This window comes from Cyprinus carpio, chromosome B18, assembly GCF_018340385.1.
Source record: "Cyprinus carpio isolate SPL01 chromosome B18, ASM1834038v1, whole genome shotgun sequence".
Classification (NCBI taxonomy): Eukaryota; Metazoa; Chordata; class Actinopteri; order Cypriniformes; family Cyprinidae; genus Cyprinus; species Cyprinus carpio.
In genome coordinates, this window is record NC_056614.1 from 10,289,039 (window position 1) to 10,304,259 (window position 15,221).

The following is a 15,221-nucleotide window of genomic DNA, read 5'->3' on the forward strand; positions in this document are numbered from 1 at the left end:
TAATTGTTTGCAATTACAAGATTAACGGGTGCTTTTGGAATAAAATACATTTCTCTTTCATGAGATTACTTTCTCATTTTGGCCGGGTTATGTTTCTCTGTGTTGTAAACTCTAGGCACAAGTCTTCTAAACCAGGGTGTTTTTAGGGCCATAATATTCAAATGACGATTGTTTTCAGCCAGGGTTGTACGTTAACTTTTTTTTTCACATAGCATTGGTGCTACAGAGGTTGAAAGTTTTGAAGCACAGGGCAAAAAGTTGTAGCACAAGTATAAAACATCTGTTATCATGTCTGAAAACAAACACAAGTAATGGAGTTCATCACTTAAAGAGGCACTGATGTTCCATACAGAGCACAAAAAATACAAACCTTCACAAAAATTGTTTTTAGACAAAGTTTTCTTAATTTGCTAAAAATTGCAGAAACATAACACCTCTTACACCTTAACAAAATATAAAATAAAAAAGAATGGCAAACATTTAGGCCAAAGTGAGCAAAGATAAAAATATTTGTCATTAATCTTTGTTATTAGAAAATAAGAACAAAGATATACATTACAGATACACATAATATAAAAAAAAAAAAAAAAAAAACAGTGCTTTATTTTTCAGGTACAGTATTTAGCAGTAACATTCAATGAAAAAATATTAAAATAAAACACTATATACATACACTATATACATAATTTACAGGGGTGCACATAAGTGGTCCACATGGGCGACCAAAATAAAAAATGCGCTATATAAATAAGTTCTGACAGCGCATTTGTATTCCGACATGGTTGACAGCTGTTAATAAATAATTACCATTTTAGATCGACAAACTGTACTATATTAGATTTCTTTTTAAACTGAAAGCATAAATCTAGGCTATTCCATGCCATTTTCAAATCACAGTGCAAAACTATAACATTCATTCACTGACGCTCTTTAATCAGCAGCAATTCTAAATCTGGAAGCGTGTATATTTACTTGCCAGCAACCTGCCAAAATAAGTTTGAAAATGATGAAAACACTTTTATTTATTTATTTTTAGATGCTTTAACCAAAGCGACTAACAATTGGGGAATACATAAAGCGATTCTCCTTACAGAGGCAAACAAAGAAAGTAGTAGGACATATTAGCATTTTATTTTTAAGTTTACTATCAAATAATTGTATTTGTATTTAATACTAGGCCTACCTTTTTTTAATAATATTATCACACATTATTATTTAGTTTATTTTATTTAAAAAAAAACGAAATAAAGTGCAATAATATTATAACTATTATTTTTTTTATATATATAGTTATATTTAATGGGTCACGCTATATGCAGTGTGAGGACAAAACCAAATCTCCAGGTTCTCTTATGATAACCAGGCTGAAAAAATTATGTGCACCCCTGATCATTTATACGTTTTTTAAAGCAACTGACTGATGATAAGTTCATCAGTTAAGAGCAGTGAGTGATTTTTCTCTGTGTTTTGTTGTTTTATTAACATTAAAAGAATAGTTCACCAAAAATGAAAATTCTGTCTTTCAGTTCTGTCGTAGTGTTTCATTTTTATACCATAATTTACTCAAGTTGTTTTAAACCTGAATTAGTTTATTTTGTCTGTTGAACATAAAAGTTATTTTTGAAGAATGTGGGTAACCAATCAGTTGCTGGTCCCCAGTGACTTCCATGGTATTTTTTCCTAATATCAAAGTCAATGTGGACTAGCTACTGTTTGGTTACCCACATTCTTTAAAACCTTGTGTAGTGTTGACAGTATTAGACGCGAAAGCGATCAGACGCGAAAGACAACTTAGTCTAATAATCAGGCGCTTTTTGAAAGGCCCTTAGTGTGAGTGAGCTTCATGAGTATACGCTCAGAAAAAGCGCATGCAGAACAGCACGTAAATGAAATGTTTGGCCTTTTCAAGATATTCAAAAATTTTGTGAAGCTGGGAGATTAAATACTTAAACAAAGATTGTAAACACTGGTCATTCTCCCAGACAATGGACACTTATTCTAGTGGGTTTATAAAGTTATTACTACAGAACATTTCTTTGATTCTTGGTTACAGGTTTCTACTTGACTAAAGAAAAATATATTGCACTGATGAATTAACCATTTAGTTCTAGTGAGCCATCAAAATTATCAGGCAAAGCAAGTTTTACCAGAGAGCTTTGAGGAGCAGGGAGAGAACGAATATATTGGGTGAGACTGTCATTCGTTTTCCGCAGATTGGTCAGTTGTTTCTGGTAAATACACAGAGAATAAATGCTTGGTAAGGCAGTGAAAACTGGCAATACTTCACAATGAATGAAAGAAACAGTATGGTTTAAATATGGTGCCAATCAGGAAGTAACCACTAAAGAACAAACAGTTTAGTACTCGGAAGAGGGCTCCCTCGGGTGGTTGGATTGATGGCTACCAGCCCCATCCATTACAGAAATATTATCTGAACATAAATAAATTTATTGCAGTTAGATGAGTTTGGGAGTTCACATACTTCCTATAAACTAATCAGTAGTTATTTATAAAGGCATGATTACACAAGTGCTACCTCAGCCATCAGAAACAGACTGGGTGGAGATAAAGAAAGCAATAAAGAATAAGAATAAAATAAAGAAACCTAATATTACCCTTCTCTGTAATATTAGGTTTTGTGTGCAACAAGCATACTGTAACTGTTTCAGATAGACACCAAGCAATATCAGCAATACCAAGTACATGTAAACAACTATAAACATTTAGTTTGTATCTTCACCACCAAACATTAGTAAACATATAGGACATCTGGGATAAATAAATGTTATTTGAAAACATTGGGAAGTTCAAACAATAGAAACTGGATCTCAGGTTTGGTGGGTGGGTATAGTGGGTAGGAATTTGCATTGCATTTACCATTCGCCATAGGATAGAAGCACACAACTGGAAGATCAGTGCTCATCCACCAGTATCTTATTAGTTCTTACTTATTCTTTACATGTTTACTATGCAGGAACTGTCTTATTTCAGAAACTGTCTTATTCAAATATATATATAAAGTTATTCTCATTTGATTTTGTGGACCAGTCGTCATCTGAGTGAGCAAGTGCTACCCTGTCTCTGATGTAACCTCAACACTGAAATGGAAGGTTTTTTTTTTTTTTTTAACCAACTTTCTTGGCAGGGAGCATAGATTGTAGGCATCACAGTCATGTACAGGGAGAAGGCATTAGGTAAGAAACAAAGTTTCATTTTCACAACATAACTTGTAAATAGCTATTATCCATGGAATCTGTGCCTGTCTGGTGCAGACAGGTTTGCCAGGGTCTCCCCTGCCGGGTCTGGGTTGGTTCCAGGTATCTCTCAGGCCTTTAAAATATATTGTCAGTGTACATTAGTGGCCCTGGTATGACAAATTACTGGTGCATTTCCCCTTTCTTGTGCGTTACTCTCTACTGTTTTTAAACTTTTCTGTGTAAGCGTTCTTCATACAGAGAGTACTTGTCGTTCAGCCTGCATCATTAACTTAATGAAACAATCACATTTTCCTTCCTTTATGGCTCTAGTTTTCACTCTAGTTTTCTGCATGCATGCTTCTGCCATTCTGCTACTCTCCACTCCACTTTTCTTGTTTTTTCTTCTGCAGGAATTAAGGGGACTAACCATCTAACATCTCTATGGAGGATGGTTGCAGAAATGTTGTTAGTTATATTTTTAGTGGCTCTCTTTGCTTTGTCTGTGACGTTCCTTTGGTCTGGTTTTATATTTGAGACTGGGTAGCTTGTAGGGACTGTAACATCTATGTCTCTGACAATACATTTGTGATCAGCATTGACTTTGACAACTCTGGCCAACTTGCACGGACTTCTTTGTGCATTTTGGTCAGCTACCTAGACCATGCCTCCAACAGCAATGTTCTGTTCCTTTGTATGCAATTTGCTACTGCTTTGGGCCTGTTAACTAACTCAATTTCTTCCAAAATTTAACTTCTCCCTGAATTATTTATTTTTTATTTTTTTTTATTTTTCTGGTTAGCCTACAAAATCAAAGTCACCTCAGGTGTTTCATTCACTAGGTTGACCGCTATTAGAAAATAGTTGTCTTGAATGACTCCTCAGGGCTGTGAATCTCTGGTAGGCTAGTAAGAAGCTTTCAGCAGAGTGGTCACTCACAATGTCACAGTGTGCATATTTCTGGATGTCATGCAGGGCTCCAAACAAAAAAATCGAGTAAGGAGCCATTGGCTCCTATAAGAAAAAAACGTTTTCTTTTTTTAATTTTTTTAGGTGCCACAGAATAAACGTGTTTTATTTATTTTACGATTATTATTATTTATTTATTTACATTTCAACATTTCAATCATACTGTCATGTGTTTATGTCTCATCTATTTTTGACTTTATCAGCATTTTAATCCATATTGTAGATGACCTGGGAACTAAGGTTCACTTAAAGTGGGAACTAAATGTCTTTTCCAGCTTGAAATCTACAGTCACAAAGAATTGTTCATTACACAGAATCTGTACCAGTGTCATGGAGCATAAGCATCACTTGGCCACTAAGTGTAGCTTGGGCTCCTCCTACATGAGACATTTCAGTAAGTTGGTACTGTAGGCTCTCTTATAAAATAGCCTACCTTTTGATGTTAATTCATGTTCATTATGTACTATATTAGTAAAGAGAAAGATTAAATGGGTTAACTTGCCCTTGAACTGAGGCGCTAAAGCGACCGCGCCTGCCCCATTAAGGAGCGCCAAAACTGTATTGTTTGAATTTCGTTATGAATTCGGAATAATTTTAAAGCTGGTACTTTTTATTAAAAAGTTACAAAGCACAGAGCTTTTTGCGATTACTGGACGGCAGCTGCACTTCAAATAATGAAGTTCACGCATTAAAAGAACACAGACCAAGATCTTGTTTAGAAGAAGCCATATTAGTAATTATTATAAACGAGAATTGTTAACGATATTGCCAATATTCACACAGCTGACAGCTTTACCTGTTCTAGTTTGTTCAAGTTGTGCACAAAATAAACGCTGTATTTTCTGCACTTTCCCTTCTTACGTCTCCGTCATTTCTCTCTCGCTGCACAGCGGAGCTGCGTTTATCAGACTGTGTGCTCAGCACTGATGTGCGGCAGAGATGAGGACTTTTTGAAACTCTCTTTTTCCACTAAAACTTTGATGCGCATCATCTCAGTTTAATACGTGAACATAACAAAAAATTTGATCGCAAAACAATTAGGAAAAAAGGCATTACATTCAAATTTTTAACTTATAACATGTAAATATATACCCAGATAGCAATAACACTTGGGCTGATTCCGGCTGAAATGCGTCTTTGTCAGTCTCGGCATCGGTGAGAAGATAATGGGCCAGAGCCGCGCCGACTCTACAAAACACTTCTGGCTGACAGGTGGCTTTTTCTCTATGGGCCGATCTCGGCTGAAAGCTGTTGTACACGCGGCAGGTCCACACTCAGTGTAGTTGTGTGTATTAACCTCCGGCCCGAGTTCGTTTTATCACAGACGGGGCGCTGCTAGAATGAAGCAAATCATCCGCCTGAGAAAACTTTTCAGCGGTTAAATCCTGAGGAGCTTTCGGCGGGTAGTCGCCAGTGGCGACCTCAGCAAAAACGTCACTCACAAATTAATATTTATGGTCGCAAATGCGACTGTTTTAGTCGCAGTTTGGAGCCCTGTCATGCATCAGTAAACAGTTCTCCAGATTTTCCTCTCTTCATCCTTAACTTCGTAAACGCAAAACATGTCTAAGGTTGTGAATTTGAAAGGTGCAGCTGGCCCTGGTCTTTCTCAGGTGGAAGGCGATCGTCTTTTTGCCCTTGCCTTTTTGCAGGTCATGCAGCTTTCTACTACCGTCTTGGCTAGGCTTTAACCTTTAATTACCCATGGCTCCATGTTGGGCACCATTACCAAAGGCTCAAAATGTACAGCGTTTTTTTTTTTTTTTTTTTTGTAGTTGTTGTTTTTCTTGTGGTGACTGTCCCTGCATTCCAAATATATAAATCACCCTCCAAAGGGTACTTTGAAGGGAGAGTAATCAAGCTAGCTTTGCTGTAAGATTGCTTCAGACTGAATTTCCAATACAAATGACTTGGAAATCATCATTTCTGAGCACCAGACGTTTCAACCCAAAGCTCTCACAGTGGATGGTAATGTCATCGAAGGGATTAGGAATGATAATTTCTGAATGGAATGCACAATGTAAGTTGTAGACACTGATTATAATTAAAACCGGTCCAATGGGACAAGCCACTTGTACCATTATTATTATTAATAATCTGTCCAAAATTTTCTCTGAATGTTCTTTTTTCTTGTAAAACCCAATGTGCTTTTATTATAGAATTTTAATTAAATGAACAAGACATTCTGTGTAAGCAGTTTTAATATTTAAAAATTGATTTAGCACTGTTAAGTGCAATAGCTAGCTGAAAAAACTATAGCTAAAAGTAGAATAAAGACATTTGTGTAATGTCCGATTCATTGTGCGGAGTAGTCAGATACAGCGAATATAACCACATTTCTGATTAATTTAATTTAATTAACCAAATTAGCAAGTCAGCTTGGGGCCAAAAAACTATTCAGCCCATGAGTTCCAACATAGCATTATTGGTTATGTTCTTCACTGGTGTTGAGAAAGTTTTATACCTATTTACTGTTATCCTAATAAGATCTTGTCGCATCTCTACAAAATTCCACCTAAACTTTACAATTAAGACTCTTAAACTGTGTTGATTAGCTCTAATGAAAGGATCATATATATTCTATTGAATAATGTTTAATATATTACTTATAATAGTATATTTTAAAAAAGTTTTTTTTTTAGCTGTAAAGAATCTTAATCTTGGAGCTTAATTGGGAGCCCGAATCCTCTCTGATTAAGAGAAAATGCTAAATAAATTTGGCTAGTGGATTTTAGCGTGCTGAGCCCTTCCCCATGCATACGAGTATAAATAGGCAACAAGTGCATCCACTCATCAGATTTTTCCTACGGAGCTACGCAGTTCAATATTCACCAGGCAAATTCTCTCTGCTGGATAAAGAAGAGGCTGTTCTGGGTGGCATTATGGCATGATCAGTAGTGCCTCTGTTGAGTCAGCATTTCCCCTGGGTGGTTCATCTTAAAAGAGCAGTTTCTGATCACGGTCGGTTCACGTCTTTTTAAATATGCCGCTCCTGCTGTGTCCTCTTGGGTGTGGTCATTACCTGTCCTCTAGTGATGGCCACAATTGTTGTCTTCAGTGTCTGGGCATCCAGCATGCTGAAGATGCATTCGTGGATGGTTCTTGCGTTCACTGTGAACGTATTACCATGTTAGCGCTGCGATCGCGCCTCTCTCTCCTCTAGGGGAGCAATGGGGCACCTTCTGTCACCACCTGTCCTGGTTTCTCTGCCACTAGCAGAGGACTGCCGGCTGGTGCTTAGGGTGATCTTAGGGTCACAGTCCGTCCCCACGGACCTCACTCCTCACTCCGCGATTGTCCCGTGCGGCTTCCCGGTGATTCGTCTGAGCCGTCTCGCAACGGTTTCAGCCTTTCATGCAGCATGCTGCGGGAGGATAATGTCAATCACAGCATCGGGGGATGGGCTGTCATCTTCTGAGGATGAAGATTCGGCGAGGCTGCTCCCCTCGGGTGTTGTCGCCTCTGCCGAATCGGACCTGGAACTTATGGTCATACTTTCCCGGGCCACGAGTATCGTGCTGGAGGTGTGCACACCGCCCAGTCCTGAACCCTTACGGTTAGATGATTGGTTCCTTTGTGTGGGCCATGGGTTGCGACCACACCCCACCCCAGTTCCTTTCTTCCCGTGGGTGCACGAGGAGCTGACGGAGTCATGGACAGCCCCCTTTTCAGCTCGATGGCGGCGCAGCTAGGGGTTATGTGGACATTCCCCAGGTGGAGTGAGCGGTTGTGGTGCACTTGTGCCTGCAAAACACTACCACTTGGAGGAAACCCCCATGTCACAGCTGGCCCCTATGTCCTCAAAGAAGACGATGAAGCGGCCTTGATATTGATGGCCAAAGTGGCGAGGAACTACAGGAGGTGGTGAAGACAGCACCACTCCTTCCCCCAGAGGAGGGCCAGGCAGAGAATCCAGCATGACTTCCCACCACTGCACTACTGCGGGTATGACGATTGTACCTTTGGTGCCACTCGCTCAGTTTGGGAGCGTGGCTTGCGCTGCCCAACCCATCCCACTGGCTCATTCGGACAGTCCGACTCGGCTACACAATTCAGTTAACCAGGTGACCCCCAGGTTCAGTGGCCTCCGCGAGACTTCGGTGGCAGTCCAAGATGCCCTTATCCTGCATGAAGAAATTGCTGTCCTATTGGTGAAGGATGCAACCAAGCCTGTTCCTCCTCCTGAGATGGAGTCAGGGATTTACAGCCCTTACTTCATCATGCCCAAGAAAGGCAGTGGCCTTCGACTAATTCTGGATCTGCGAGTCTTGAATTGTTCAAGCTCATGTTCAAGATGTTGACTCAGAAGTGCATCATCAGATGCATCCAGCCCCAGGATGGATTTGCAGCGGTCAAACTGAAGGACGTGTACTTTCATTTCTCGATCCTTCCTCGACACAGGCCGTTCCTACCGTTTGCATGTGAGGGTCAGGCATGGCAGTACAGGGTCTTCCCCTTCGGGCAATCCCTGTCCCCCTGTGTCTTTACGAAAGTCGCAGAGGGCACCCTTGCCCTGTTATATGAAGTGGGCATCAGGAACCTTGTCTATCTCATCATGGCCCAGTCGCGAGAGCAGTTGTGCAATCACAGGGACCTGGTGCTCCCTTGGTAAGCATTTTCGGTGCGCAAAGTGTGCCTTGTGTTCAGACTGGCCTGGATACATGCCCAAGATTCCCACCACACCTTTCCGCTAGGGCTGTGCAAAAAATCGAATACGATTGTCATGCGCATCTCATCAGTAAAGACGCTCCTGTAATTAGTAGTATATCTCCAGCACGTGCGTTAAGATCAGGGTTGCCAGGTTTTCACAACAAATCCTGCCCAGTTGTTTCTCAAAACTAGTCCAAAACTAGCCCAATCGCGTTTCCAGGAGGTTCCCCGATAAAAATTGCATCCCGGAGTTAAAATATATGTTTTTTGGCTGGGTTGCCTTGGTAAAATTCTCATTTTAGGGGCTAAATATCACGTTATTGGTATTGGGGTCGCTTTAAACCCACGGACATGAAAAACAACCGCAGACTTGGCAACAGTGGTTCAGGTGGAGCGGCATTTACTACACAGAGCCGTAGTCCACCGACAAGCTACACAAAATCGTTTTCAAAATCGACAAAGAATCGCCTGCGATTTTAAAATCGATTTTGTGTAGATTGTCAGTGAATTACGGCTCTGTGTAGTAAATGCCAACCAGTGTTGCCAAGTCTGTGGTTGTTTTTCACGTTCACGGGTTGAAGCGACCCCAATACCAATAACGTGATATTTATGGCCTAAAATGTGAATATTACCTAGGCAACCCTGCCAAAAAAAACTTATATTTTAACCCCAGGATGCAATTTTTATCGGGGAACCTCCTGGAAACGCGATTGGGCTAGTTTTGAGAAGCAACTGGGCAGGATTTGTTGTGAAAACTTGGCAACCCTGATCTTAACGCACGTGCTGGAGATATACTACTAATCACAGGAGCGCCTTTACTAAAGAGATGCGCATGAAAATCGTATTCGATTTTTTGCACAGCCCTACTTTCCGCAATCAGGTGGTGAAACTGTAAGCACTGCCCCCAGAAGAGGCAGACCCAGCCCTAGCACTGCTGTGTCCCGTAAGAGCACTTTGCATATATGTGGACTGCACCCAGAGCTTCAGAAATTCTTTGTCTGCTACGGAGGTCAGCAGAAAGGGAAGGCTGTCTCCAAGACTGGCCCACTGGATAGTGGATGCCATCACCTTGGTGTACCAGTCCTATGGTGAGCCGTGCTCCCTAGGGGTGAGGGCTCACTCCACCTGGAGTGTTGCCTCCTCATATGCGTTGGCACTTGGCGACTCTCTGGCAGACATCTGTAGAGCTGTGGGCTGGGTAATAGGTAATTGGCAGGAAGGACTGGCTGGTGCCACGCTTGTTGCACCATTCGAACCCTGGTCGAGCATCCTCCAGCACCCCCAGCAGTCAGACTCGAGGGACAGTCTGATGCCAGGCCCATTATCGGTATTTGCATGCCCGAGTCCCCGGTCAGCCCCTGTACTGAGCTAGGTGTCCATATGGCTTGATTCCCTGTGGGTGATCCCATATGTGTTTTCTTCCACGATAAGTTTCCCCTCTTGGTGAACCTGTGTCTTCCCTTGACAGACACATTCTGTCAGTCTCTTCTGGAAAAGATATCTGTATTCACGACCCTCATTCCCTGTTGGAGGGAACGGAGACATAATATCCCTAATCGTACTTATCTACCTCGAACCATTGCTGGTTGCCAGAGACACGTTCTTGGCTCCTTAGCATAAAACCTGATGAGTGGATGCACCTGTCGCCTATTTATACCCGTATGCAGGACATACAAAATCCAATAGCCAAATTGCATTGCCATTTTCTCTTAATCAGAGAGAATCCGGGCTCCCAAGACCCTATGTTGTCACAACATAACGTCTCCATCAGGGAACAAGGGTTATGTACATAACCAAGACGTTTCTTTGTCTGTGTTGTATCTGTGATCTTGTGTACTGTATAAACTATTTGAATTTTTGAACTCTAAATAAATTATCATTCAGGTAGGATTAGGGTAAAGATGGTGGATTTTAAAATAACAGATATTATAATTGTAATGTCACAGCTTCAAGATCGTCAGCACTTCGTGGAGAATGACGACATGTACAGCCTACAGGATTTGATTGACACCTCCAGCGGGCGTCTCAGCTGTTCCCTTACTGAAATTCACACAACTTTTGCCAAACATATTAAACTGGACTGTGAGGTAGGTTTGTGGGCATGGGACATACATGTGTGTGTGTGTGTGTGTCTGTGTGTAAAATATATATATATATATATATATATATATATATATATATATATATTAGATATATATATATATATATATATATATATATATATATATATATATATATATATATATATATATTAGGACTAATATATATAAGTCCTAAAATATTTTATGACTAGAAACTGATAATTTTCAGAGGTTGTGTTGTGTAAAACGGTCATACCTTATTTTAAGGTCCAATTCTAGCTATTAACAAACCATTATATGTGACTTTTTATTAATTTTAATTATGATTTGCTGCTTATTCATAGTTAGTAAGGTAGTTGTTAAGTTTAGGTATTGGGTAGGATTAGGGATTTAGAATATGGTCATGCAGAATATGTGCTTTACAAGTACTAATAAACAGCCAATATGTCATTAATAGGCATGCCAATAAGTACCTAGTTAATAGTGAGAACTGGTCTATATACCAGTATATACTGGTCTATATACTAACACGTTAGTATAATACTAACGTGTTACCTGTAAAAAGTAAGCAGCCTCTAAGGTAAAATTAGTTTAGCTATGTGCTATTTTTTTTTTTACTCTCCCTGTCTTTGTTCCATCAGAAATGCCAGGCCAAAGGCTTCATGTGTGAACTGTGTAAAGAGGGTGACATTCTCTTCCCATTCGACAACCACACCTCCGTCTGTCATGACTGTTTTGCTGTTTTCCACAGGTTTGTTTTTGAACACATTAGATACATTGCCATTTACCACTTGCTATATGCATTGCTATGGGGCCTTGGAAGGGACAGGTTTAGTTCGCTAAATTTTGTTGTGACCATATCATATTAACTTATGGGAATGTAATAATATATATTAGCTACAAAATATTATTTTTAGGCCATGAGATTTTCGTCAAAATATGCATAATAATCCTTATCTTGTGGCCATGTGTAAAACAGACCTGTATTAATAGAGGAATGTGACATAAAAATATGACATAAATAAAAGGAATCTAAAGTACATACTTTAAGGGATTCTTTAAAGGATTTTTCACCCAAAAATTAAAATTCATATCAATATTATCAATATTAAAGGTGCTGTATGTAAGATTTTGACTCTACTAAAGCATAAAAATACCATAATATGTTTCCAGATATTTATGAAACATGCTAAGTTAACATACTTGTTTATCTGAAAAACAATGCTACAGTCAGTTATTCTCCTTTGAAAATGTGCATTTGGGGCGGGGCATGTCTGTCTTTGTTTTAATATGTGAAACCCGCCCACTGCTAGTTTACCCAATTGTATTCTGGCACCCCGGGTAGCCAGTTGGCGGAAAACACAGCATATTTAATTTCATTCATCGTCAAGTGCGCTCGTTCCTGTTTGTGTCGTCAATCTGGCAACCTGCATGTGCGTCAAGTCTGAGGTGGCCTGAAGGTCTGGAATCCATGGCAGCTTTCATTGGCCAAGGCCCACCCATGAGGCCGTTTGACTGACATTTCAAACAACCAATCACAGTTCCTTTCGTTCAGCGTCACGTTTCGGGGCATGGAAATGTCGCCACAATAATAGACCAGTGTGTAAAACTCTCGGACATATTTTAAAGATTCTATGCTGCTAACTTTAAATATTTCACATACTTCACATAGAATCCAGCATTTAGTTGATCCTGATAAACGCTCATCATCACAGTTGTAAACACTACGGCTTTCTTCTTTTGTGTCCCATATGCGTCAGACATTTAGCCAATGGTCCATGGGTGTGACGTCTGAGGCTGAGACTAAGTCTGAGGAGGAGGAGCCGGGTGAAAAAAACCATCTCCAATATTTTGAATTTGGACTGCAATACCTAGTTCAACCACTCTGTGTCAGTCCTGCATACAGCACCTTTAATATTAATATTAATATATTATCAATATTAATATTAGAATAATTCATTCACCCTTGTGTTGTTCTAATCCTAGTGCTCCTGTAGCTCAAGTGGTAGAGCATTGCTCTACCAAGCGCAAGGTTGGGGGTTCGATTCCTCGGGAACACATGATAGGTAAAAATTTATAGCCTGAATGCACTGTAAGTGCATTGTAAGTCGCTTTGGATAAAAGCGTCTGCTAAATGTATAGATTTAAATTAAAATGTAAATTTAAATTTCAAATTTAATTTAAATTTAATCCAGTGGTTCTCAACCCGCGGCCCATCACAAATTCAAATTCGGCCCACCATGCTGAACACAATTAAAAAAAATAAAATTCTGTTTTATAATTCATTTCAGTTTTTACATTAATTTAAAAATGTACCAAAGAAATATAAGTTCTAGCCTAATGTTTTTATGTAAAATAATTTTGTTTTGCATATATTATTTTTTTTAGACATTAGCAGACCTACTCACATAATTAACTTTAAGCATTTAACGAACACTTAGCCTACCAGCGTGCACTTTGGCAGAATTCAATGCAAATAGTCATCAACAGCCATTAGTTTTGGTAAAATTGAGCATCAGAATGGACAAATTTGTTTTTAAAGGAGACAAACGAAATGTGGAAAATGCCAGCGAAGGAACAGATACAAACAAGAATAGTCGCAGTATCAGCAGTGAAGGTAGGAGAGTGCTGTAGCATTGTTTTTATTGAAGGTTTGATTGTGGTTGTTTTTGGGTTTGGAAACACCCATACTATGCAGTAATCATCCTTAATTGCAGAAATGTGGCAAAACATCTCTGGAGAGAACCTCAGATTATTAAATTCGAAAGTGCTTTTCATATTTGGATCAAAATAGGCTACATTTGTGAACGCACATTTTCTGCAATGTCGCACATCAAGTCACGCTTCTGTGCACATCTTACAGACCGCAACTTACAATCACGCTGTTACTCCTTTCAAGCCGAATTTTACAAAATTGGTCAGCTACAGACAGCATTAGGTGTTTTATTTATGGGGAGTAGAATTATTTATTTATTTCAATGAATTTAATCGATTAGATATTACAATATTTAGGCTAAACTATTATAAATCAGGTTGGTTTGTATTGGTGTGGTAACGTAATATGTAAATCTGCGTGTGGCCCGCGGGACTTGCACTTGGACCATAGTGCGGCCGAGTGGAAAAAAAGGTTGAGAACCACTGTTCTCATCCCATATTCCCTTCTTTCTTTTTTAATAAAAAAATCCACAAAAGTATCATAGAATGGTCCCATGCGACATATGGCAGGTGTTCTGGGGGTATATGATAGGGTTTGGTGAAAAACAATCAGAAATGTAACATTATTTAATGAATAAACTGACCTAGATTCTTGGACTCTGTGGACACGGGATATATATATATATATATATATATATATATATATATATTTAAATCTCCTTTTGTGGTCCGAAAAAAGAAGAGCTTATGATATTAAAACAACACAAGGGTGAGTAAATTACTTAATTTTTGGGTGGACTATCCCATAAAGGCAAGGAGTCTCATTATTCATAAGAGGGCAGTACCTTCATATTTTTTTTTTTTTTATTATTATATCTAATTAAGTAATATTTTATCAATAAAACAATAAAATATTGTTTTCAAGAGCACAATCATATATTTAATATATATATGTGTGTGTGTGTGTGTATATATATATATATATATATATATATATATATATATATATATATATATATATATATATATAAAATAATAATATTAGGTAAGTGTATTTTTCCTAACCTTTCAGGCAGTATCAGGTAGGTGGTAGTATGTTTTCAGTACATTCTTCTTCTCTCTCAACAACGCTCTAACATTAAAACACAGACGGTTCTATCAGGTGAACAGTTAATGGTGAATTAATTGACTTTATGAGAAGGATAATAATGAAATCACAGTAGATGCAAAAGATGCAGATTGAAATTTCAAATATATATTCTAATTAATTTACAATCACTCTCTAGGGCCAGAGTAATCTATTATGTTAGTGTGCACAAGGGGGAAGCCAGAGTCCTAAATGCTGGTGGGCACACACAGGTGAACCGCTAATATTTGATGTAACAGGTGGAATAATATTTACAGTCATGGCCAAAAAAATTCACAGAAATCTAACCTTTCATTGGATAATAAGAATTTTAAATGGGGAGAAATATCATTATGAAATAAATGTTTTTCTCAAATACACGTTGGACACAATCATTGGCACCCCTATAAATTCTTAAGAGTAAAATATCTCAGAAGTATATTCCCATTCATATTCACAATTTTGTGCACTCCTGGGTGATTATGAACATGAAATTATCCATCCAAGGCTTCCTGTTTCACAGAAATATAAATATGAGGGAAAACA

General features: G+C 38.8%; 1 protein-coding gene across 3 annotated transcripts in view; it reads left to right on the plus strand.

The window, feature by feature from the left end:
* Positions 1–15,221, plus strand: part of def8 (differentially expressed in FDCP 8 homolog) — a 104,257-nt gene that overhangs the window by 82,849 nt on the left and 6,187 nt on the right. For all 3 annotated transcript variants that reach the window (XM_042743784.1, XM_042743787.1, XM_042743785.1), the window contains 2 exons: positions 10,760–10,900; positions 11,536–11,645. In XM_042743784.1, coding sequence (XP_042599718.1) covers positions 10,760–10,900; positions 11,536–11,645 — 251 coding nt within the window. The remainder of the gene's footprint in view (positions 1–10,759; positions 10,901–11,535; positions 11,646–15,221) is intronic.